At 52.0% G+C, this 24,805-nt stretch overlaps 1 protein-coding gene across 2 annotated transcripts; it reads left to right on the plus strand.

Annotated features, from left to right (window-relative positions):
• Positions 1-24,444, plus strand: GOLPH3L (golgi phosphoprotein 3 like). 2 transcript variants are annotated; one of them, XM_044991788.1, is made up of 5 exons: positions 1-359; positions 1,487-1,748; positions 15,059-15,190; positions 17,429-17,543; positions 19,454-24,444. In XM_044991788.1, the coding sequence occupies exons 2-5, from the start codon at positions 1,566-1,568 to the stop codon at positions 19,879-19,881; spliced, it is 858 nt and encodes a 285-aa protein (XP_044847723.1). In that variant the 5' UTR covers positions 1-359; positions 1,487-1,565; the 3' UTR covers positions 19,882-24,444. The 2 variants fall into 2 exon arrangements, with proteins under 2 accessions (XP_044847723.1, XP_044847722.1); XM_044991787.1 differs by having other exon boundaries at positions 1,547-1,748.
• The last annotated feature ends 361 nt before the right edge of the window (positions 24,445-24,805 follow it).

Here is a 24,805-nt window from a genome sequence, read left to right on the forward strand (position 1 = left end):
GGTCGGTGGCGTTGGGGGCTGAACAAGCTACCCCCATCCTCCCATCTTCTTATTGGTTTCTTCAGCTGTCAACAAAGAAAAAGAAGCAAACCAGTGCCACCCTACAAGTTTGTCTGTACCAGCAGAGACCCACCCCTCTGCAATCCCTATTGGAGGGACAGCCTCTGAGTTGGGTATTAACAAACACTAGGATAGGTTACCCAGGGATACGGAAGCTGATGTGTTTCCCCCCCCTTGCTCCAGCTCAACCAGGAAGTAAAGTTTCTATTTTTCTCTGGGCTCAGAAGTTTAATACCAGGCAAAGCAGAGGGGAAGGGGGGGTGGACGAGGCCTCCCAGAAGAGGAGATCAGAGTCACAGGTAAGGCTGGGGAAAATCTCCAGCAAGGGTTAAATTCTTAGGCACTAACATTAAATAAATGGGAAGTCACTTGTAAATTTCACAGTTGTCTCGTTTAATTTGTAAATTTCAGCGGGGAGGATTTTCCCCCCCTCTTAAATTATTTTTTATTCCTGCTGGAATTTAAGTTTTCCTGGCAGAGGTAGTGGGAAGTATGGGGGGGGGGTGCCTGTGTCTCTTCCCTAGACCCCCCCAAGCATGGACAGTGTCTGCTGGGAACATCTCCTCCTTTGCCTCTTAGGTTCAGTGCCTGAGCCCAGTTCTATAGCTCCCTCCTACCCTAACTCGCCTATGAAACTGAGCCATACAATCCCATCAGCCATGGGAAGCAAAAGCCCCTTTTATGTGAAATGGAGGTGGGTGGGGGACAGAGTGAGCACGTTCCCTTGTGGCCCTAGAGCCTGTAGAGGTGAGAGCTGGGGTCTGGGGATACTTGCAGGATTAGGCCAGAGTGAGCAGCCCCTCTGCTGTACCTCCATTTTCCCTTCTCCTGCAGAGATTAGGGAAGGGATAAATGTAATGAGTAAAGAAGTGGGGGACTCCAGCGAAAGCCATAAGCAGCGAAGCCACAACAGCCTGGCTCCATGAGACTAGGAAGGATGAAAACCTATGTCTCCAGATGGGTCCAAGTTCTGTGCAGATACCAGGCCATTAGTGGGTGTAGAAGGGGGAGCCCCGAGCCTCTTCCCATTTGAGGTGGGACAGACCTTGTCTGCTTGCCAAATGTCCTGCTCCCTGCTCGGAGATTTTGTTCCTGCATAATCTGGGATGATCTGGCCTTTTAAACACACAGCACCAGTGCAATGCAGCCACTCCTATGTTGTAAATGCTGCCCAGCAGTGTTGGACTAAGAATATTTGCCTTCGGTTCCCTGTAATTTAGTGCCTTTAAGACAAGGGGGGAGGGATAGCTCAGTGGTTTGAGCATTGGCCTGCTAAACCCAGGGTTGTGAGTTCAATCCTTGAGGGGGCCACTTAGGGATCTGGGGCAAAAATTGGTCCTGCTAGTGAAGGCAGGGGGCTGGACTCGATGACCTTTCAAGGTCCCTTCCAGTTCTAGGAGATTGGTATATCTCCTATCTTACTTAGCTTACCATCCTTTCTGGAACCGGTGCACCCATCAATACTTCCTTTGGTCACCCTTGCTAGCTCCTAGTTGTGGGCGAGGATGACGACGCTCATTCACAGAGGGCGGCGTGCTGACGTGGGCAAGAACGCCGACAAGAGGCTGGAGGGCGAGGACGATGACTCGAAAGACAGAAACCTGGACGAGGAGGAGTCTGGTGACTCCAAAGATATCCGCCTGACCCTCATGGAGGAGGTGCTGCTCCTGGGACTGAAGGATAAGGAGGTAACGGGTCTTTGGCTGCCAGCATTGTTGTTACATGGGCAGTGCCATTGATGGAAGCGACCGCGCCTGGCTTTGCTTGTGGGAAAGTGCTGTAGGGGGCAATGCCTGCCCCCTCTGTAGATCCAGAGGCCCCTCTTGCAGCAGAACCAGTGCAGTTCCTCTGTGCATAAGCACCCTCTGAGTGGCATCAAGCCCAGCGCCACAACAAGGCACGGCTGTGCCAGGGGGTGTGGTGACGAGGCTGGTGGATCCCCAGCTTTTCCCTCCTGCCCCAGAGGCTGGATGGGTGATCTTCCACGGGGCAGGTCTGTTGCTGCTGCGGTACTGCCTGGCAGTGGGAGGATCTTGTGGCATTTTGCCATTGTGATTGGTTCTTTGCCTGCTTCCTGCCTGACCCTGTTGGATCGGGGCTCTGTTTAGGAAGTAAATGTGTTGTGGCATAAAGAAGCAAAGTGCCTCTCAGCCTTTTTTGCACAAGGCCCTTGTGACAGGGTCCATAGGCAAGAAAGCTGTGAGCCTTTTGGGAAGAGTGGGGCTGGGCCGTGCTCCCAGTACAGGGGGCGGATTCATCCACGGGCAGAGGAGAGGCCATTTACACCTCACCTATTAAGGGGCCCGTGAAGGCTAGGGCTGCCCTAAATGGCACACGGATTTGCCAACCTACCAGTCCACCCTAGCCAGGCCCCTTCCTTTCTCTGGTCCGCCCACACCCTACAGCAGAACAACCCGCCTTGTACGCTGGGCTGCTTCAGAGGCACATCTGGCTCTGTGCCAGGTGCAGCGGCTACCGGCACCAGGGTTGTTGGTTAATACCGGCTTTGCGGACCCTCTGTGCCAGTCTCGTTTGTACAAGGGGCCCTTGGGCAATAGGAAATTGGACCCAGAATTCTTGGCTTCCCCTAATGGTCTCTGAAAAGTGAATTCATTGCCCCAGTGCACAGGAGTTCTTCTTTCCACCTGCATTATAACGCCTCATATCTATGCCAAGCAGGATCCCAACAGCTGTTGAACACTCCATAGTACTTATAAAGAACAGACACGCGCGTCAGTTGTGACAGAAGCAAAATCGAATCTATATTGCAGGTGACAATGTGCAAATCTGCACAGTACAGGGTTTTCTTGGCCTGGGGGGCTATTTTCATTTAACAGGAAAGACTCCTTAAATATAGGACACTAACAAAGCCTGACCCTGATGGGAGAAAAGGTTGCAAGTTCTGGCCCTACAGCAGGATTAAAATGTCCATATAACTGCAGGAAATAAATATTTCCATTATCTGATCGAAAAGCCCCTTTGGGACGTAACTCAGTAGCTGTTTAGCAGCACACAGCAACCGTGGTCAGAGGTTGTTGGTGGTGTATTTTTAGCACATAAGTGAAGAAAAAAACCCAACAACTTTGAAACTGTGGGGGGGGGGAGGGTGCTGTTTGTTTGTGTGGAATCGGGTAGCTCTGTCTTCCTGAAAGTTTCCTTCCATCATTTTGTCTGTAATCTTTGCAATACCAGAGCAAAGTCAGAAAGGAAATTTGGTCTTGGGGTTAAGCCACTGGGCTGGGACTTGGGAGCTCTGGCTCTGCCACAGATTCCCTGTGTGACCTTGGGCAAATCACTTAATCTCTCTGTGCTGCAGTTTCCCATCTGTAAAATAGGGATAATAGCATTTTCTCCCACCCTTTGCCTGTCTTGTACACCAGGCTCTGGCCTCTAAGTGCTATCACATACAAATTATTAAATATTGTTAGATTATAAGCTTTTCTGGGGCAGGGACCGTCTCTCACTGTGATTCTGTACAGTGCCTGTGCAATGGGATGGTCTAGACAGTATTTGGTCCTGCCATGAGGCAGGGGACTGGACTCGATGTCCTCTCGAGGTCCCTTCCAGTCCTAGAATCTATGAATGAGGCCTCTAGCTGCTACTGTAATATAACCAAGGTCCTACTTAATTTGCGATATTGCAGATCCTGCCATATTAGACTTCCACAGCAGTTTTGATTTTAATTAGCTTACTTTGCAAAGTCCCACGAGTTTGCACACAGTTTGAGGTTTGCAACGCACTTTTTCCCCGCATTAGTACAGTAGAACGCCATGTATAGCGGCTGGGGCTCGGGCTGTCAGCCCCGCCCATTAATGACTGTAATATAGCTGCAGCAAAATGTCTGGTTAGCAGGCATAACATAATACTTGAGAGTTCATATTGTTCCAGCAAATTTTTCTTAAATAAATAGGGCTTCTCTGGTTTATCCAAATCTCCTCAATTAATAAAGGTCCATTATTACTTTCCCTGATTTTTTTCCATGTCTTGTCCGCAACTCCGCCACAATTATTTGACAATCATCCCGCGATTCAAGTAGGGCCTTAATATAACGAAATAATGACGATGAAAGCCCGCTGCTAGACCGCTTCCTCTCCGCTGTGAGATCTACTGGTCAGGGTGACCCTTGTGCACTCCTTAACCTGGATCCGTAGCGATTATAGCACAAGTACTTTAATAGTTGCTATTAGTTCATCTCACTGAAGCAACAGATCTCTTCTGTCTGCCTGCAGTCAGGTGCCATTTAAAAGAATTAGACTGTACCCTTTTTGTTCAGCGTAGCCGGGAGCGGCTTCTTGCTATGGAATGGGGCGGTGCAGTGTCTTTGTAAGGAATGCCTTGGCACCTCTGGCTGCAATGCTCCTGAGAAGGGCTGTCTGTGTTTGTGGCTGCTAACATGGTAACTAGATGTCTGAGATTGTTCAAACCAGCGACGGTGGTTGGCTCTCGGTTTGCACAGGGGATAGAGCAAGAGTGTGGGGGTCAGGACTCCTGGGTTCTGTATCCAGCTCTGCCAATCAAAATCAGGTCCCCGTTGTGCTTGATGCTGCACAGAATTCTAGTTAGATACAGTCCCCGCCCCGTGGGGCTTAGACTCTAAGGCCAAGATCCTGTACTTGTGCCTAAATTTGCATTTGAAATCAGTGGGATTGCTCGTGCGGGTAAGGTTGAGTATGTGCAATGTTGCCAGCCTTAAGTGTGCAAAAATCATGAGTCAGGCCCACCCAAAATCAAGATCGTCTTAAAAATCTTCCGGTGTAGCCTTTAGAAGGCACGTTTTCAGGCATCTCTCTGCAGCCCCAAGGGCTGGAAATATATTTTTCCCCATTACTTGAAAGGAAGCTTGAAAAAAAGCACCAGCTACATGAGACTCGTTATAAAATCACTGCTGAGTGAGATGCATGCATCTTTGCTCAATTTGAGACACAGGACTGGAAGGGACTTCCTAGTCATTGTCATCCCTTCTATCACAGGCAGCCACATCGTGTGTTCCCACTCATAAACCTATCAAGCTCCGTTAGGGTGACCAGATGAGAGACGTGAAATATCGGGAAGCGGGAGGGGGGTGCCAGTGGAGCAAAAAAAAAAACACCCCAAGAGCTGGTGGCAGAGGAAAAAACAAAAACAAAAGCAAAAAAAAAAAGCCGCCGGAGCATAGGAAAAATTGATGGGGGCTGAGCACCCACCGGCAGCTCCACACCCCCGCACCAGCTTGCCTCTGTTGCGCCTCCACCTCCCCTGAGTTGGCTGCCACGTCCTGCTTCTCCCCCCTCCCTCCAGCGCTTGCGCCGCCATACAGCTGATTAGCGCAAGCCTGGGAGGGAGGGGTGAGGAGGAGGAGGAATGCAGCGTGCTTGGGGCAGAGGCGGGGCCAGGGTGGGGATGTGGGGAGGGACCCAATGGGGCAGTGAGGGGCGGGGCAAGGGCGGGAATTTGGGGAGGGATCCAGTTGGGGAAGGAGAGGGTGGGGTTGGGCTCCAGATGGGTCCAATTTCTGTGCAGGTACCAGGCCATCAGTGGGTGTAGAAGGGCGAGCCCCGAGCCTCTTCCCATTCTGGGTAGGACAGACCTTGTTTGCTTGCCAAATGGCCTGTTCCCTGCTCGGAGATTTCGTTCCTCCGTAATCTGGGATGATCTGGCCTTTTCAACACACAGCACCATTCCCATTTGTCCTTGTGCCTGCGTTGTCCTGCCATAGTTTTCTCATTCCCCGAGTAAAACAGCCATGGATTCCTCTGCTGGACACGTGTCTCTCTGCTCACACGTGGTTAGTTGTGGCTGCATTTCAGGTGGGTTGTTCTGCTGGACTGGTGCGTCTGTCTTCAGTCTGCCGTCGCTCAGGCCTTTCGGCCCCTGTATTATTGGTTCCCCCAAGAGGTGAAAGGTGCCGATTTCACAGTCCTTCTCTTAGAAGAGTAAATGCAACGTGGACAACCAGCTTCCCTGCCTGTGTGTCCTGACCTTGATCTGCTGGGGAGTCGGTTCTTGGCCCCTCTGCGGAGATGGCTTTATGTGACGTGGACAACCGGGCCACCGGGGACTGGACTGAGACACAGCCAGCTCGGCTCCTGCTTAGCAGCTGGTAACTAGCTTTGCCATTTGATCCTCCCCAGAGTAAGCTGCTGACCTAGAAGCGAATGGTTGCAAACTCTGTTACTCTGAGTTGTCTGCTCCCTTGGATCGATTCTTCTTGATGTCTCAGGTACTCATCTGGCCCCATCGCCGTAATATCTGAGCAACTCACGATCTTTAATGTATTTATCATCACGCACCCCCTGCGAGGCAGGGCAGGGCTGTTATACTCATTGTACAGCGGGGGAAACTGAGGTACAGAGTGGCTAAGGGACTTGGCCGGAGTCACACAGGGAGTGTGTGGCAGAGCAGGAAATTGAAACCAGGTCTCCTGAATTCCAGGCTAGCGTCCTCACCGCTAGGCCATCCTTCCTCCTATCTATCCATCCATCCATCCTTCCTGAAGAGAGTATATTGTCAGAGTTTGTTGGGTGTAATGCATTACCTTCAGCACTGAAATAATAATAACCCCTAGCTCTTCCATAGTGCTTCTCATCCCCAGGTCAGGCTCATTCTCCCCATTGTATGGATGGGGAAACTGAGGCACAGAGAGGGAAGGTGACGTGGCAGAGCCAGGAACAAAATCCAGGTCTCCTGAGTCCTACTCCAGTCCTCTGTCCATGAGGTCATACTGCCTCCTGGGTCCTCCAAACTGAGCCCCTGTAAAACAAGGGAGCTGATTTTCAGAGGTGCTGAGCACCGGCAGTTCCCGGTAACTTCAGCAGCAGCCAGTGCCTCTGCAGGGCTTGGTTTGGCAATACCCCGGTTACACGTGGCTCGCTGACATGGGCCTCCTGCCTGTGCTGTGTACGTGAGCAGGCCGTGCTGGTATAAGGCGCTGCTCGATCAAACGGTGGCAGTGCCTCTGGTTCAAGAACACCAGTAAAATCTCAGGGTTGCTAATTTAAGTAGGACGGCCTAGGCAAGCAGGGGAATAAGCCGGATGCTGGGGATAACCTCAGAGAGCAAATATTTGAGAACCGCTCAGGTGCAAATGTAATTGGAGCAGGGCAGTGACCTTTCATTCCCTTTAACTCTTTTGGTGCCAAACCCTTTAGCTTCAGCCCGATGTAGGTTGCTTTAAACCAGGGTTCTGAACCGTTTTTCAATCATGAGCCCACAACCTCCCCCCCCCCTTTTTTTTTTTAACTTGGACTGCGCTTTCTCCCTCCCCCCCCTTGCAGAATGGCACTGTCCAGTGTAATCTAGCTGGACCTGGGGCCATTAAGAAAGGAGAATCTGCGTTAAATAAATCAGTCTCTGCACCCTGCTGTCTGTCAGTGCCTAGGCTGGGGAGTGTTGTCAAAGCAGATACCTTAACACCCCCAACGCTTGCCGGGCAGAATCTCTTGCAGCACTGATGAGTGTTCCTGGGCGTTGTGATCCCGGGCACCAGGTCGCAATGCCACTCGTTCAAATTTGGCCCAGCCGCCCCTCCATCTGGCATAGTGGAGGGGTGGCCAGGCCAAACCTGAATGGCATCGTATTCCTGACCCCATGCGCCAGGTCGCGACGTCCTCCTAGAAAGTTTGATTTCTCCCTCCTCCCCAGGGTTGAGAACTTCTTTCAACCATGTGTCCTTTGGACTATTGTAGGACCCAGGCACATACAGAAAGCAGACAGAGGTCTCTGCCATGGCAGTGGGTAGGGACAGAAAGTCAGAGGCTAATGTGATGGACGTGTAGGGGGGCCCACAGATTCGTTGCAATACTTCTTGCATGAGCTGCAGGAGTAGGCCTGTTTGGAACTTTGTGGTGACGGCGAAGATAGAACTGGGCGCCCGCTGATGTCAAAGCGCAGGCCCCTGACGCTTGGGGAGAATCTGTGTCCGCAGTGGAGGGGTTATGACTCACACGCTGTGCTCTGGAAGTGGCAAGTTCCAGGCTCGGATGAGCCAACAGTAGAAGCGAACTTCACAGCAGAGCATGCCTTGGTGAAAGTGCTCTGTGCCACCCTCTACTAGAGACTGATGGGAGAAGCAACCCCTACCATTGTCTCTTGTCTTAGACTTAAATTGCAAACGCTTTGGGGCAGGGATTGACTTTTTGTTCAGCCCCTAGCACCAGGGGTTCTTGGGCCATGACTGGGGCTCCTAAAATGCTATGATAATGCAAATAAATAATAATAATAATTAATAATACCCTCCAGCAGCTGCAATTGGTTATCTGGGGGTGGGGATCTTACAGAATCAGCTTCTAGACTAGTTAGAGCTCTGTAGAGATCAGCCAACATCTTGATTTGCAACTGGAAGCAAAATATCAACCAACGCAGAGAATTCCTGTCGTGTTTCTCTCCCTTATGCTTTAGCTGAAGCGTCCCATGGGCCCTCTAGTGCAGCCATGTAATTAAGCCTCACAGCTGCCCCTGCGAGAGAGAGAGCTTGAGAGGGGGGTTAATACATGGGGAAACTGAGGCACAGAGACGTGACACAACTTACCCATGGTCACAGAGCTTGCGACTAGAGTCCTGACTGTCTATTTCTTGCTCTTACCATGTGACCCCACTTCTCAGAGCTGGGTCTAGAATTCGGGAGTCCTGAGACTCCCAGTACTTCTGCTCTAACCCCTAGATGCTCACTGCCTGTGTCTCTTGGCTCGTTAGCCCATGTAGGCAATGGTTTGGCATTGGCCATGGAGGGGCAACTGTGGAGGATTTTCCCTAGGCAATCGGTGTGCGAAATGATGATTTCTCTCTGAAGAGAGGGTTGGCCTCTTGTCTCTGAGGCTGCTTAGGGTGGCCTCGAGGGAGGGATACGGTGATTACTGCCCAGGAAGGGGTGTGCTGTTCTGTTTGCGGAGATTGCAGCCGCACGTTCCTGCTGTGAGTCTGTCCACGCTACGGAGACTGTTGTACCGGCATAGCTCCATTGCCGTGGCTATGCCGGCATAAACCCTGTGGGGTAGATGCACTCTGCACCGGTGGAAGGAGTTTTCTGTCGGTTTAGGATCGTGCACACACGAATGACGGTTGTTACATCCACAGAGGCAGTCTCCTGTCAGCCTAGCTACCTCTACACTGGGGGTTAGGTAGGCATGGCTACGGAGCACAGGATTTTTCACATCCCCGACTGACGTAGAGCAGGCCTGCTCTACATGTCTGCACTTGGTGCTACAGCAGCAACGCTTCAGTGTAGACGCTCCAGCGACAGGAGGGTTTTTCCCACCGCTGTAGTTAATCCACCTCCCCAAGAGGCGTAGCTTGGTGGACAGAATTCTTCTTCCATGGGGACTTAAGCTGTCTTCACTGCATCGCTCAAGGGTGTGGGTTTTTCGCAGCCCCGAGCCCATTTCTGGGTTGAGCTCATTTTATAATGTAGACCAGCCCTAAGAAACTCTGTTATCCTCTCCTCCTGATGTCAGGGCTGAAAAATGTAGCCGTTCTTTCCTAATTAATGGCTGATTCAAACTGGTTCTTGCAACACTACTGTTCTGTAGGGATGTGGCATTGTCTCTTGAGTTAATGTTTTATCAAATGGCTGGAAGATGAATCGGAAAGATGCCAAGTCTAGGGAGCTAACAATGCCTGGTGTGTGGGTGGAGGGGGGGTTGGATATGGCCCCCATCTTGCTGTGACATTCTTCCTCCATCCTGTTTTTAAATTGAGAACCACGGGTACCAGCCAAACTCTTTTTTCTCACATCCACCCCACCCTACAAATATTCCTGGAACCCAGTTGCCTGTGGGGTGGGGTGTATTGTAGCTCCGATGCTGATAAGCTCGTGCGAGCAGTTTTCTGTAATGTGATGAAAAGGGGACCCACAGATCAAAAACCTGACGTCCTGTGTTTTGTATGTTGCTCCTCGATATTCTTCTCCTCGTTCTCAAAGAAAAGGCAGAAATCCAGTGCTCCAGCGGCCATGGCACCCAACTAAGAGTCATGAATTTAGGTTGGACATTAGGAAAAACTTCCTGACGGTCAGGGTGGTTAAGCACTGGAATAAATTGCCTGGGGAGGTTGTGGAATCTCCATCATTGGGGAATTTTTAAGAGCAGATTGGACAAACACCTGTCAGGGATGGTGACTCTAGAGAACACTTACCCCTGCCTTGAGTGTCGGGGACTGGACTAGAGACCTCTTGAGGCCCCTTCCAGTTCTATGATTCTGTGACACCAGTTTTCTATGCCCTGCTCTGCCACTAACTCGTTGTGTGGCATTGGGCAAGTCACTTCCCCACTGTGCGCCTCAGTTTCCCTATCCGTACAACGTGAAAAATAAAAATGTCCCGCTTTTGGTTAAAACGCTCCGAAATGAGCCCGTCGGGAACTTTTCAGCCAAATGGTTTTCGTCACAAAATGCCCATTTGTGAAAACCGAAACTAGACTGGCCCGTAGTCTGGAGGTTGGGGGACACGCTGGGGATGTGGAAGACGCAGGTTTAAATTCCTGCTCTGCTTGATTTGGACCAGAGACTTGAACCTGGGTCTCTCATATCCTAAGTGAGTGAGTGCCATAATCACTAGGCAGTTGGCTATTCTGTTGTCATTTCTCTCTCTCTCTGTTCTTCCCCTCCCCCAAAATCAAATTTGCAAGATCTTGGTTTTATTCCTCATCAGAATGGAAACAAATGTCAAAACCACAAAATATTTCCTGAAATGGAATTCTTGTTTTCTGGACAGCCCTTGTTTTGAGGTGTATTCAGCACACAGGATACTTCTGAACCATATCTTGTGTGTGTCTCATGCTAGGCTAGAGTATAGAGGGTCCACTTTGGCCGGAGTGAAAGAACCCAGCTTGACTCTCAGATCCCAGTTGAATCTGATGTGCCAGCAGGAAGAACAACCATCTCTCTGCCTGTAAACTGCTCCGGCTTCATATGGAGTCACTGATGGACGATAAAGATGCAGCCTAAAGTTTAGGGGAAAGTTTTGACCAAAAGAGGTGGAAGGGTGGTAGGAGAAACAAAATGTTGCCCGTTTTCTGTCTGGAAGCCCAATGATGCCATTTCATTTTCTTCCAGCTTCACTAGATCTCTTCGTCGTAGATCAATCCATCTGAGGGTAGGCAATCAGCCTGGCATTTATAATCTGAAACCAAATCTGGACAGAATTCCAAAGGTTGCAAATATCCTGCTTTAAAAAGAAAGGGTGAACTTGAAACCCTTTTCTGGAGAGCAAAAAAAAAAAATGGTTAAAAGGAGAGTTTCTTTTGTAGAAAGCACCCAGCAGATCCTCTGAACTCTTGATTCCTGCATTGCTTGATCACTTGCCGCAAGGAAATGAATAAAGCAAATAAAGGTTAGCTTTTTATTGTATCGTTTTAGTGTTCTGCCCTGCTAAACACACCCAGTGCATATTTCAAAGCTTGCTATATAAATAGATGTTTGGAGTTATGGATTAACCCTTTATAGGCTGCCGAATATTGCATTTTTAAAAAAAAATCTGTATACTTGTTAGAATTATTATTCCATTTCTAATCCTCAAAACTGGGCATCTGCAGAGCTTATTCGTCTTTCCCTAATGATCCTTTTGGAGCTCAGAGGCCTGAAAGCTGGTTAGATGCTGTTTCAGGCCTTACCCCTCCTGCCCCCGCTTCTGCAAATACTTTTTATATGCTTGTTCAGCTTTATGGACTGGTGCAATCTCTGCTGAAGTCTATAGCAAAGCTCCTGTTGACATCCGTGGTTAGGATCAGGCTCATTGACGCAAGTGAAGCGCGCACGCAGATATCTGCCAATGTTTAAATCGAGGTTGGATGTTTTTTCCAAAAGCTCTGCTCTGGGGATTATTTTGGGGCAGTTCTCTGGCCTGTGCCGTGCAGGAGCTCAGACTAGAGATCACAGCGGTGCCTTCTGGCCTTTGAACCTATGAATCCATCTGCAGGATCAGGGCCTTCGTGGGGACCGCAACCGAGGCACTTTGTGGGGTTTGAATGGGTCTCCCAGCAAACAGTGATCTGGCTGGTTTTAAAATATTTGATTTCCCCTCATTGTGCTCAGCTAGAGATAGTGAAAGAAAATTCCTCTTGATTTTTTGGACGCTTCTCCCTTGGTGACTTCTGCAAGCAGCGTCCAAATCCTTAGTCGCTTGCCTTCCAAAAGATAAGAGTTCAGGATGTCTTGTTCATGGGCCTTTTTCCTGTGCCTGTGTTATAGTGTGAATATGGTATATTGCATTTCTCATACTCCTCTGCTCAGCTGACATTGAACTCTTCAGTCTGGATCTGATCCGGAGTGATTTGGTGTAATGGTGTCGTCTAGTGGGCAGAACACTGGACTGGGAGCAGGGAGGCAAGGTCCCTCTCTGTGCCTCTTCCTGCCCCCTTTGAGCTGTTCCAGGCAAGGACTCTTCCGCAATAGGGCCATGATCTGGGTGGCGACTCTAGGTCCTACTCTAATTATGATGCTGAAGATAGGATGAGTGGCAGGTGTTTGACACTTCTCAGGATCGGGCCCTTTGCTATTAAATGGGGGGCGGGGCATTATTCAACACCCCTTGAGCTAGGCTTAATGGCTGAAATGTGCCCTGGCGTGGAGGCCTTTGTTTCACTTACGGGCCCTGTGTAGGGCTCTGGCGGGTGTATGGAACCTGGTGCTGAGAAGGGTGAATTTCGCGTGATCTGAGTGACTGTCTCTCATAGCTATAATGTATGAAGGGTTAGTAATGGAGTGCATTAGAAAACTGAGTGTGAGACTACAAACCGATACACAGAACCAGATCCTCAGCTGGTGCAAATCAGTGTGGCTCCACTGACTTCAACAGAGCTGCGTCAATTTACTTGAGCGGAGGATCTGGCCCGTTGATCGCGTCCCCTCCCGTGATTGAAATGCAGCCACTTCTAGGGTGGAAGGCGGCAGCTGTTTAACAGCACGCAGCCACGCTACCCAACAATTTCAGAGGTTCCCATCCCAAGCGAGCAAGTAATACCATCGCTAGCTGGAAATTGACTTGGTGGATTTAAGCAGGCAGAATGTAATTAGCCAGAGTGCAATCTGGACAGGACACTGGGGAGAGTGCGGTTATCTAGACCTTAATAGAAGTCTAGTCAAAGATGTACACCTTGGGCTTAAAGAGAAAGCTGCGGACAGCCGGGAGTGCTCCTACGACAGGGCTTACAAGCAATTTCTGATTACAGCTAATTGTTCAGTTGCATGTCTGAAGCTGTCAGGGCTTTAATGTTTTCCTGAGCGGCCTCGTTATTCAGAAATCTCGTAGGCTCTGGGAAAGCTGGTTTGATGGAAACCGGTTACTGCTCCTTGGTTAGTTCTCGTGCCAGCCGCTGACCCAGTTCTGGTTCATCGTAAAAAGGGTGCAATTCTGGCTTGCTTCCCCGTGGGTTTAATGCTGATGGGGAAGAATTGGCGGTGGGCAGGCAAACGAGACCAAGCAATGATACCATGACCGTCAAATACTCAATCTCTCACTTGTCGTCTTCTCCCTCCTCCCCCCACCATGCTGAAAGCAATGTCCCTTATGGGAAAAGGTCCTGTCGAATTTCCTATGGGTCCAAACTCTTTCAGTGCAGTTCTATAGGTTTGAGACTTGGGCTCTGTAGTGGGGGAAAAAAATCAAATAAACCCCTATTGTGAAGAATAAAATTCTCTATAGGGTCACATCCAGAGCCTATGCAGACCTTAACATCTGTCTCTCAGATCTTTTCCATGGTGGGGTGTTTGCTCACAAACCCCTCTCTCAAATGTTGACTAGTCCCAGAATTGTGAAACTTCTTATTTACGTCACAGTAGCTCCCGTGAGATCAAGGACCTGTATGCATAGTATGAGACCATCCTTGATACGTATAGACTAGGTGGGAAGGGGAACGGCGGCAAAGTGACTTGCCCAAGGTCATCTAACAGCTCAGTGGCGGAGCGGGAATAGAACCCGGGAGTCCTGAGACCTAGTCGAGCACTGCTGCAGGGCTCTGCTCTGAGCCGGTTTGGCAGGCCAGCGTGGGCTGCAGTCAGATTAGTTTTCAAAACTCTTACTCAACTCAGGGGCCGGGGCTGGCGCAAACTTCCCGTCCGCTCTGCAAACACCGAACACCTGGACGTGCTTGAAGAAACCTGCCTTGCAGCGGGCACGTTCTCTGCTAAGCAGGAAGTAGGTTCTGCTGTAACCCGAGCCAACTGGCGAAGGGCATGTGCTATGCTGCTCAGCGTTGATATTGGAAGGATTGGCTCCGTGAGGTGCTGGCCCAACCCTTTAACACTGTTCTGGTCAAGTCTCTTTCACTGGGCAGATCTGCCCTTTGCTAGGCGATGTACATGCTACAGCTTACGTCAGTGTAAGTGACGTTGCTCAGGGGTGTGAATAAGCTTGGATTTGCAGGTGCTCGGCATCTCTGAAAGTCGGGCCCCGTTGTCCATTTTGGGGGAGTGCCTAGTGTTGCTCTGGAGCCATCGTACGAAAAAAGCCGCTTTCAGGCAATTGCCCGTGTGGGGCCAATGGGCTTTTGCTGGGAGAGGGGCCCTGGTGTTTCAGAACCGCTGGTTCTTCTATGGCTCTTCTGTCTTTTTCCTCTCGACTCCGCGCGCTCCTGAGGGCAGTCGAAGCTGCACAACCTGGGGAACGCTGCAGTGGGTCTGACGCTGTAGGGGAAGCGGGGTTAGAAGGTGGCCCCTCCTGCTCCAAAGGGCAGGCCTTTGCCACTGGAGACTCCGTAGCTGGACTGGCTCTGCCTCTGGCCTGCTGGGTAACCTGCGGGCAAGGCGTTTCCCAGCTTTGTGCCTCAGTTTCCCCATCTGTAAAATGGGTGTGTGTGTGTGATCCTGACCCCCATGATAAAGGGCTCTGAGATCTGCTGATGGAAAGTGCTAGAGAAGGACTAGGTGGTCCCTAGCTGTTAGAAGTGAAGGGCCTTGAGCTGCCTTCAGTTCCTTGGAGGGGTGGTGGGCTACCAAGGAGCTGTAGTGATCTCCTGACGACTCCGTCCTGCGAGGGTTCCTCTCTCTCTCTAATGCTGGTGGCGTTCCTTCCCCTCCCTCCCCTCCCCAGGGCTATACGTCCTTCTGGAACGACTGCATCTCCTCGGGCCTGCGTGGCGGTATTCTCATCGAGCTGGCCCTGCGCGGACGCATCCAGCTGGAGCCGCTCACCATGAGGAAGAAGAGGCTGCTGGACAGAAAGGTACCCTGCCCTGGGGGTCGGTCTCTGTGCCTGTTGGGCCAACAAGGAGGACAAGGCCCTTAGGGGGAAGGGATCTCCCCGAGGCTACCTTTTCAGACCCATGGGGCCTGATTCCTCGCTGCCTTGCAGTTGTGTAGCCTGGTGTGACCTGGCTACAGAACGCCTCCATCCCGACCTGTGAGCGTTCTGCACAATGGAGAATCAAGCCCGTTTACACTGGTTCTGGTCAGCACCGCAGGGGTAAATCCGAAGTCGCTCCAAGGAAAGCGATGGAGTGACTCTAGATTTACAATGCGGGGGGGCACTGCGGGGATCGGGCCCCACGTCCGGTCTGCGGGCTTGGAGGAGGAACGCGACAGAGAGGCCGGGACGAGGAGGCCGCAAGGTAGGCGGTCAGGGTCAGATGTGGGGAGTGAGCCAGGCCTGTGGCTGTCTGGAGGGGGTGGGAAGGCATCTCTCTCTCCTTCTCATGCCTCTGGAATAATGATGGTTTGCATGGACAAAGGCAGCTTACGTCCAGATGGATGTCTCAGGCACCCCTGGGAGGCAGGGCAGGGCTGTCATCCCTAGTACAGAGATGGGGAAACTGAGGCACAGAGAGGCTAGGTGACTGGGCCAAGGAGTATGTGGTAGAGCAGCTGTGATGAGATCCCCGGGGTACAGCCTGGGACTATGGGACCGTTGTGCCCCCTTAACTTTCCAGCCTGAGCTGTCTCTCACAATGCCTTACTAGTGACAAGCAGCAAACCCCTCCAGGTGCTGTGATCACTCAGCACAACCCCACTCAGCTAGATTTCACAAATGCTCCCAGAACCATGCATGAATCACACAGAAAAAAGCACCAGCAAACCTCCCAGCTTTGTACCTCAGGAATATACCGTAATTTATTAAGTGGTTCACCACTTCATCCGTGGAAAGTGGATATACCCCAGCCTTTGTAAACCTGAGCAAACACCCTTACCAAACACACTGGCAAAGATAACAGTCAAACACATTTATTGACTACAAAGGATAGATTTTTAAGTGATAGGACACACACACACACACACACACACACACACACACACACACACACACACACACACACACGATATTGCAGTCCTTAATATACAGGTTTGTCCCTTTAAATCTGGGCCTCCTCCTTTGGAGTCTTCTGAGTGTCCTTGTTGCTTGCAGCTTAGGTGGGGGCAGGAGAAGGGCCAAGCATGGGGCCCCTGTGTTCTGTTTTATACCCTCAGTCCCATGTGCTTGGAGAACACAAGTCCAGGCATGTCCGGGGGGCATTGCTGAGTCCCCAGGCGAGGTTGAGCAATTCCCCTGGTGTGGCCTCATGCAGGTGAGTCATGGCGTTGTAGCTTTCTTGCTGGACAATGGCTGTTGATGGTTGTTTGACACCCCGCCTGGGTGTTTGGTTTCTTTCCTTCCTGTTGTCTCCCGGGAGCTCATATCTGGCCAATTCCCCAACTTACAGCACGTCTCCCTGACAACCATACAACACAACCTCGTAACTTCCTATGCACTAATGACATACGTATTTAGATAGAACAGTGACTTTCACCAGATCGTAACCTTTCCCCTGATACCTTACATGGCCTGCTATATATATGCACGATCACAATTATATATAACTGAGGGATTTGGGGGTTACAGGGCGCTCCCCCAAGGTATAGAATGTCACAGCAGGCAACTGTACTAGCTTTGGAGAGACGGGTTCTCTAACCATTGGGCCAGCCTTCCTTTCGGCGCATAGGCCTGATGTTCCTTTCACTCTCACGGTTGTAACTCCATTCGTCTGGCGTCACTCTGACGTCTGCTGGCTTTGAGCCCGTGCCTGTGTTCAGAGTTGCACGTGATTTAACTGAATCCGTACAAGGACATTACAGAGCCGAGAATAGAACCCAGGTGTCCTGATGCCCCGTCCTGTGCTCTGTGCACTGGACAATGCCTCATTGTTCAGTGGGTTTTGAGAGTCCCTTGTAGCGGCACATGGGCTGTAGCAGTGTCATATCCTCTGGATTGGGCCAAGCATGGGCCATGTAGCCCGTGCAGCACAGTGAGTTACACGTGCCGTGGCGTCTTACTGATCTTGGGCAAAGATGCTTCCTGGGCTTCTCCCGTTGGAACCAGTTTCAAAGCTCCCAGCCAAAGCAGGATCAAGCCATGTCGTCTCTGGGCTAGAGGGCCGGCAGCCAGTCCTGGATCCAGCCTCGAGCTGTGTGTCTGTCTTTGTCCTCCTAGGTGCTCTTAAAGTCAGACACCCCGACCGGCGACGTCCTACTAGACGAGACCCTCAAGCACATCAAAGCCACGGAGCCTGCAGAGACAGTCCAGTCGTGGATAGAGCTGCTCACAGGTACGACGGCTTGGCCTTGAACAGAGCCGCCTCTGCTTCCTGGTGCCTGCTGTGCCATGAGCCACTTGATGCTTGTTCTTGCAAGCATCGGGGGTTGCGCCGCACGGCTCCCAGAAGCAGTGGCATGTCCCTCTTTCCCCCCAGCTCCTACGCATAGGGGCAGCCAGGGGGCTCCGCTCCGCACACTGTCCCCGCCCCAAGTGCTGCCCCCACTGCTCCCATTGGTCGGGAACAGCAGCCAATAGGAGCTGAAGGGGCGGTGCCTGTGGACAGGGCAGCGCATAGAGCCCCCTGGCCACGCTTCCGCTTAGGAGCCAGAGAAGGGACATGCCGCTGCTTCCGGGAGCTGCTTGAGGTAAGTGCCACCTGGAGCCTGTACCCCTGAGCCTCTCCCTGTGTCCCAACCCCCTGCCCCAACCCTGATCCCCCTCCCACCCCCTCAGTCCCAGCCCGAGCACCCTCCTGCACCTCAAACCCCTCATCCACCACCCCAGAGCCCGAGCCAGAGCCTGCACCTCTTCCCAACCCCCTACCCCAGTCCTGATCCCCCTCTGAATCCTGCAATCCCAGCCCAGAGCACCCTCCTGCACCCCAAACTCCTCATCCTCCAGCCAGAGCCCACAGCCCAGAGCCCCCTCCCACACCCTGAACTCCTCATTTCTGGTCCCACCCCGGAGCCCGCACCCCCAACCGGAGCCCTCACCCCCCCCACACACCCCAACCCCAATTTTGGGAGCATTCATGGCCCGCTGTACAATTTCTATTCCCTGATGTGACCCTCGGGCCAAAAAGTTTTCCCACCCCAGCCTAAGGACTAAACCGGTCAGGGCGATGCAGCGTGCTGGAGAGGCCCAGGGCTCCGCCTCGCATGGGGCAGTGTCTCGCGGCACATTCAGACTTTTATCGCCTGGGGCTGATCTCGTCCCCGATTGGGCTGGAATCCAGGCTGGCAGGTTGCATGGGTAGGTTCGTGCTCATCTCTGGCCTGGACGGAGCAACGTTTGTGCTTTTTTCCCGTGCGGATCTGCTTCCGAAATACTCAGCCTCGCCTAGACTTGGGCCACATGTAAAAATTAGCTCGATTGAGCTCCATGGCTGCGGGAACCATTGTGCCTGGAGTGCTGTAGTTAAGTCGCCCTGGTTGACGGAAGGATCCTAGCCCCTCGGGGAGCCGGATTAACGACATGGACGGAGGTTCGGTAGCATCACAGCTGTGGCTGTAGTGTCCACGTGCCCTAAGGCCTTTAAGGGTTAGTCGACAGACACTGCAGCTGGGCTGAACCTCGCAGGACTCCAGCTAGTGCGTTAGTGAGTGGGTTATGGGTCGGTCCTGAGGAGCATCAGCTCAGCTGTGTGGAGCCTGGTCCGGGAATAGCACAGGGGCTTAGGCAGAGGCGACGTGTGTGTGCGCGTGGGGGTGCAAGGTCACGTGGCCCCCCCCCAGATTGCTCGGTTACCTGGTGCAGCCAGGCCCTTCCCTCCCTGTGGGGCAGCTGAGCCAGCGAGCGGCGCCAGGCAGAGAGAGAGGGAGAGGCAGGAGGAACAGCTAGGAGCTGCAGGGTGGGGCTGCTGCTTTCCGGGATGGGGGAGGTTGCCTGGGGGTGGGCATGACTGGTGCTGTTCCAGGGTGCTCCCCCTACAATCAGCAGGCACGTGTTGTGTCTGGGCTTCTGGATCAGATTGAAGGTGTCCTGGGGGAAATGGGCAGGGGTGCGAGACGGGAAGAGGATTGAGGAACGTGGGCAGGGCGGTGTGGAGGGTCCCAGGACTGGAATAGCATTGCAGGGGTGCCTGAGGTGCAGTATCAGAGCTCTCCCTGGGATGTCGTGGTGCAGGGCCGGGTGGGGGGATGCCCACTGTTGCCTTGATTTTTGCCGCTAAAAAGCAAACCTCGGCTCCCCGTCCCGCAGGCGAGACCTGGAACCCCTTCAAGCTGCAGTACCAGCTGCGCAACGTGCGGGAGCGCATCGCCAAGAACCTGGTGGAGAAGGGCATCTTGACCACGGAGAAGCAGAACTTCCTGCTCTTCGACATGACTACCCACCCGGTCACCAACACCACCGAGAAGCAGCGCCTGCTCAAGAAGCTGCAGGAGAGCGTCCTGGACCGGTGGGTGAACGACCCGCACCGCATGGACAGGAGGACCTTGGCCTTGCTGGTGCTGGCCCACTCCTCGGACGTACTGGAGAACGTTTTCACCCCGCTGGCGGACGACAAGTACGACACGGCCATGAACAGGTCAAAGGACCTCTTGGACTTGGACCCCGACGTAGAGGCCACCAAAGCCAGTGCCACGGAGATGATCTGGGCTGTCCTGGCGGCCTTTAACAAAGCCTAAATCCAGACCGCCTTGCCCGTTGGACGTAGCACGGGACCTTTGGGTGGGGAGCTGCCCTGGGCCGGGCCAGCGCAAACTCTGTTCTACATGGCACCTGGGTTTGACTGATGTCCACCCCTGCCCCAACCTACCTCTCTTGGTTGGGGATTGTTGCGCTGGTAGAGCGAGCGACTGTATGTTGTGTGTCCTCTTCTTGTAAACACTCGGCTAAATGAAGGTCTTTGTCTCCGGTGGGGAGGGGGTTGGCTTGCGGCTCAGTCGTCTCTCTTGTTTCACGTCACCTTTTGGTGAACGGAGACGTAGAATTGCCGTCGGGATGTATTCTGCTCTTCTTTACTCTCCATTGATTTTTATGTGGGGGGAGGGGTTAGCTTGCGTTGACGGGGCCTGCTCCATTCCTGCACCTGGGGGACTGACGAACGGGGTGGCTTGAAGCCATCTTTGCGCTCCCCGTGTTCTGAGGCTTCCCTGGCCCCCCCACAGTGTAAGTTAGAGCAGTCTGGAGGCTGCTCTACATTATGCTCTGCTCCCCCTGGTGACCAGTGGGCCCTAGGAAGCGGAGAATAGCTGTTACGCAGGGTACTCTGGACATGCTCCTGGTCTCCAGCGTAGGGGGCAAGGATATTGCAGAGCCCTGAGGTCGGCTCCACTGTAGCAGGGTGGGGGTGTTCCCCATTGTCGGGCCCACCTGTGCTGTCCGAGCACTGCGAGAGGGCCTGGGTGTCACCGAGAATCAGGCTGGTCTGGCACTCGCGCTGGTCTAATTCCGCTGACTGCAGGGGTGCAGCTCCTGGCACGTGCCGGAGTCCGAGAGGTCGGTATCACGGCCTCTGAAATCACGGGGATGTACCTGCCCCTTTAGCAGCGTGGCTAACTTCTTCACAACCTTTCCCGTTCAATTTCTGCTGGGACAGGGAGGGCCCGATTCACGGCCACGTGACTCCTGGCAGAACTCCACTGAGATCGGTACAGTCACCCTGCGGCAAAGCTTGTGGTGAATGGGGCAACTGGCTACCAACCTGCTGTGACCTTTCAGTGCAATGTGGGAGGGAGAGTGTTTGACTGGCTGAGCCATGTTGGAAAAGGCACAGAAATGATCTGTGCACAGAGCCCAATTCTCGCCGCCCTGCGTCCTGCATGGTCTTTCTGCACCAGTGCAAAGTGAGCGTGCGGGTTACTTTCGTGCTGCACTGGTGCACACGGCAGAGCAGTGGAGAAGTGGGCCAATAGGCTGCTTGAGCTGTTTAAAGGAGCCCACTCCTGCAGCTCTCCCTCGTGTGAATAGCCGCCCGTGGGGGATCTGCACTTGTGAGCGAAGACGACCAGGACTGAGCATTCAGCTCAGGCTTTCAGAGACCGCCCTGTGGAAGGGAGCCTGTACTGCTGGTAAAGCTGCTTACGGAAAATCAAAACAAAACTCATTTTCCATGGAATTTTTTTTTTTTAACTTTTCAGCAAAAGAATCAAAAAATTAAAATATATGGTGCCTCATGGGAGTTGTAGTTTGGTCCCCTCATGTGCCCTTCTACAGGCTCCCTAGTTGGACTACATCTCCCATGATGCACCGTGGTTTCATCTCTTGGTGAGGGGACGTTGTGTGTGATGAGAAGCGCTATGGCCAATTGGCTATGGTGCACGGTTGGAAAATTTTCAGCCGGCCTTAACAATGAGTGGGATTGACTCAGTCTTTGCAGTGGATCCGGAAAAGGCACAAAACGCCGCTGGTCTAAAAGCGGGAGGTTTTTGGTTTTTTTTAAGAACCTAAGTAGCTTTTAATGGCCTTGCATGAATTCTAGGTGGCCGTGTGAAGCCTCTGTGCCCAAGAGAAGGATATACATTTTCCCTGCAGAGAGGTGGATTTTAGAAATCTAGACTGGAGCTTTCAAAGTCATCCAAGGCACTGTGAATTTCAATGGGAATTGGGTGCCGGACTCCTTCGAACATCCCCAGAGCTAATAAATAATTGCAGTAGGATTTCTAGGCATCAGTGTTCTGCTTAGCCTGTATCTTACTTTCCCATCATCCTATGGTGCCATCCCCTGCTGTTGCATCTGTGTTTACTCTTGTAACTGAGTTTCCAGTGACATCTGTGAGTTTTCAGAGCTTGTTGGTGTCCGGAGTGGGATGCCACTGGCGAGTCGAAAAGACACTCATTCAGGAATCAGCCTCTTACGCGGATGGGGTTCTCTGCTAATGGAGTGGACGCTATCCTACCAGCCCATTGCATGCTGCACCAAGCCAGAATGTCCCCAGCTAAGCCAGGCTTTTGAGGTGAACAGCACAGGGGGGAGAGGGGAGGAGAACTGCACCTGACCTACGTGCATGACGTAACACTAATTGGAACCTGTGGTCCATTGTGGGGATACGTGGCGGTGGCACAGTGTGAAGCTGACTTGTATGAGACTCCAGGACTTGGTTTGCTCTCCATTGGTGTCAATGGGTCAGATTCTCAGCTGGGGCAAATCAGCATAGCCTAACTCCACTGACATCAGCAGTGGTTGATGCCAGCTAAGAATCTGGCCCCTTGGATTTACACAGGCATAACCGAAAGCAGAGCCTGTGCTGCTGGGGGGATGAAGTTTGCATCCAAGCGTGTGATGACTCGAACTTTGGCCTCAGAAGGGCAAAGAGTGTTTCTGCATTGGTGGGCTATCGGCGTTCCATCCCACAAGGAGATTCTGCAGGGCGAATTCACTAGAGGGAAGTTGGAATGGGGAAAGCACAGACAGGATCAGGTATCTTGAGCTTGCTGTTCAGACGTGGACTGGGGAGAGGAGGGCACGGGTCATGATTTTGGGTTACACTAGCAGTGTGGTCTAGTGGTTAGATTAGAGAGCGGGACCGGGGAGTTCAGATGCCTAGGTTCTAACCCTGTCTCTGCGACTTTGGTAAGTTGCTACGTAACCTCCATGGATTCAGTTTTCTTGAGTAGGAGCAGAGAGGTTATTTTACTTCTGCATTTGGCACTGGTGCAACGGCCGCTGGACTGTGGAGTCTAGTTCTGATGGGCACAGTTCAAGAAGGAAGTGGATGAATTCGAAAGGGTTCAGAGAAGAGCCACGAGAATGATTAAAGGATTAGAAAACCTGCCTCATCGTGACAGACTCCAGAGCTCAGTCTAGTCAGCAAAGAGGAAGGTAAGCGGTGACTTGATTACACTTCCTCAGCAGCTACATAGGGAACAAATATTTAACAATGGGCTCTTCCCGCCGTTAGATTGTGTTCAAGGGAGGTTGAAGCCACACAAATTCTGACTGGCAATAAGGTGGGAGGAATGAGCCATCGGAACAATTTTCTGAGGATTGGGGCGGATTCTCCATTGCTGACCATTTTTTTTTTTTAAATCAAAGTTGGATGTTTTTTTTTCAAGGGCTCTGCTCCAGGAATGACTTTGGGGCAGTTCTCTGACCTGTGTTGTACAGGAGGTCAGACTAGATGATCATAGTGGTTCCTTGTGTCCTTAGAATCTGTGACGCTCCCCTCTAATATAGGGATGATGATATTCACTGTACCAACCCTGTCGGGGAGCTGTGAAGCTGCATCTGTTGTCAGTGAAGTGCTTTGCTATTGTAATATCACGCCCCTGGGTGGATTGGCAGCAGTGGGAATGGAACCTCTGTGTCTAAAACCAGGAGCCTCGTACCCAGAGCTAGACACCCCTGTCCTATTAGCCAGCGGTGTAGCAGGCTCGTCAACTCTGTATGTGGCCTGTCCACCATTAGCAGGGAAGAGAGAACGCTACGCTGGGTGGGTGTGGCTTATGCTGTCTTGGACGGAAGGTTCTGTAGAATGGCTGCCTGTAATTGTCCTCTTAAGGTGCTAATTATATCCCTGATTGACCACAGCTCACTATATAGAGAGCAGGGGTCCCCAACGCGGTGCCCGCGGGCGCCATGGTGCCCACCGGGGCGTCTAAGTGCACCCGCGTACTGGCCGGCGGACGAGTGTCCGCCGAAATGCCACCAACAAGCTGTGTCATCCAGAGGCGTCGCCACGGAAATGCCCCCGATTTTTGGCAGTATTTCAGCGGCGTCACCTCTGGATGACGCAGCTTGTCGGCGGCATTTCGGTGGCGACGTCTACTGACGTTGCCGCTTGTCGGTGGAATTTCGGCGGATGCTCATCCGCTGCCACGGTCCTCCGTGGATCGCCAGGCGAAAAAGGTTGGGGACCACTGATTCAGAGGATAGATTCAGGTCTGTGCTCCCATCCCCTGGGCTCGGTCGTAGACCTGCAGAGCACATGCATAATCCACATGTATATATTTTTGTTTCTCCTTTTGAAATAGCCTCCTAAACTCTGCTTAGAATTTTACCCCCAGGTGTTTTTCCGTGCAGCCACACCTCTATGAACCTGAGCATCTTCCTCTGGGTTTATAGTGACCCCTGGGGATCCGGGTGTAATTCCTTAGGATAACTGCACACCAACCAGGGGATGTGCCCCTGCAGTTAAAGGTGATCTGCAAAGTTGGAGGGAGTTGGGATTGTGTCCTTTTTGGCTGTTTAGTGATGGATGAAGAAAGCCTGAATGCATCCTATTAAAATGATCCTTCCTTTAAAAGTTTTTGCTGTGGTGATGAAGGTCAGATAGGCAATGACTGACTGTGATTATGACATCGCAAGAGACTGAGGAATTGCAAGCAGAAAGATTTATTTTAGGCCATCTCTTTCAAGCAGTCTGGCTTTTGCTGACACCGGTTTAACACCAAAATCTAACAAAAACTGTGCCAGGATGTTAACAACGCGCGCGCACTCCAATGAAGGCGTGAGCACTGCCGCTGGGTCAGAAACTTTTCCACATCGCTCTTTTTTTTTTTTAATGCCAATTTTGTCACAACCAATTTTTTTCCCCCGGGAACCTTTCCAACTCAAAGATTTGGTGGGGGAGGGGGGGGGGTAGCAGCAATTTCTAAATGTTTTGGCAT

This window comes from Mauremys mutica, chromosome 17, assembly GCF_020497125.1.
Source record: "Mauremys mutica isolate MM-2020 ecotype Southern chromosome 17, ASM2049712v1, whole genome shotgun sequence".
NCBI classification, from domain to species: Eukaryota; Metazoa; Chordata; order Testudines; family Geoemydidae; genus Mauremys; species Mauremys mutica.

Excerpts from the sequence above, each read along its gene's own strand:
- GOLPH3L (XM_044991788.1), top strand. The coding sequence starts at position 1,566 with ATGACGACGCTCATTCACAGAGGGCGGCGTGCTGACGTGGGCAAGAAC. Across the intron at positions 1,749-15,058 it reads TGGGACTGAAGGATAAGGAG|GGCTATACGTCCTTCTGGAA; the intron begins GTAACGGGTCTT and ends TCCCCTCCCCAG. Across the intron at positions 17,544-19,453 it reads GTGGATAGAGCTGCTCACAG|GCGAGACCTGGAACCCCTTC; the intron begins GTACGACGGCTT and ends CCCGTCCCGCAG.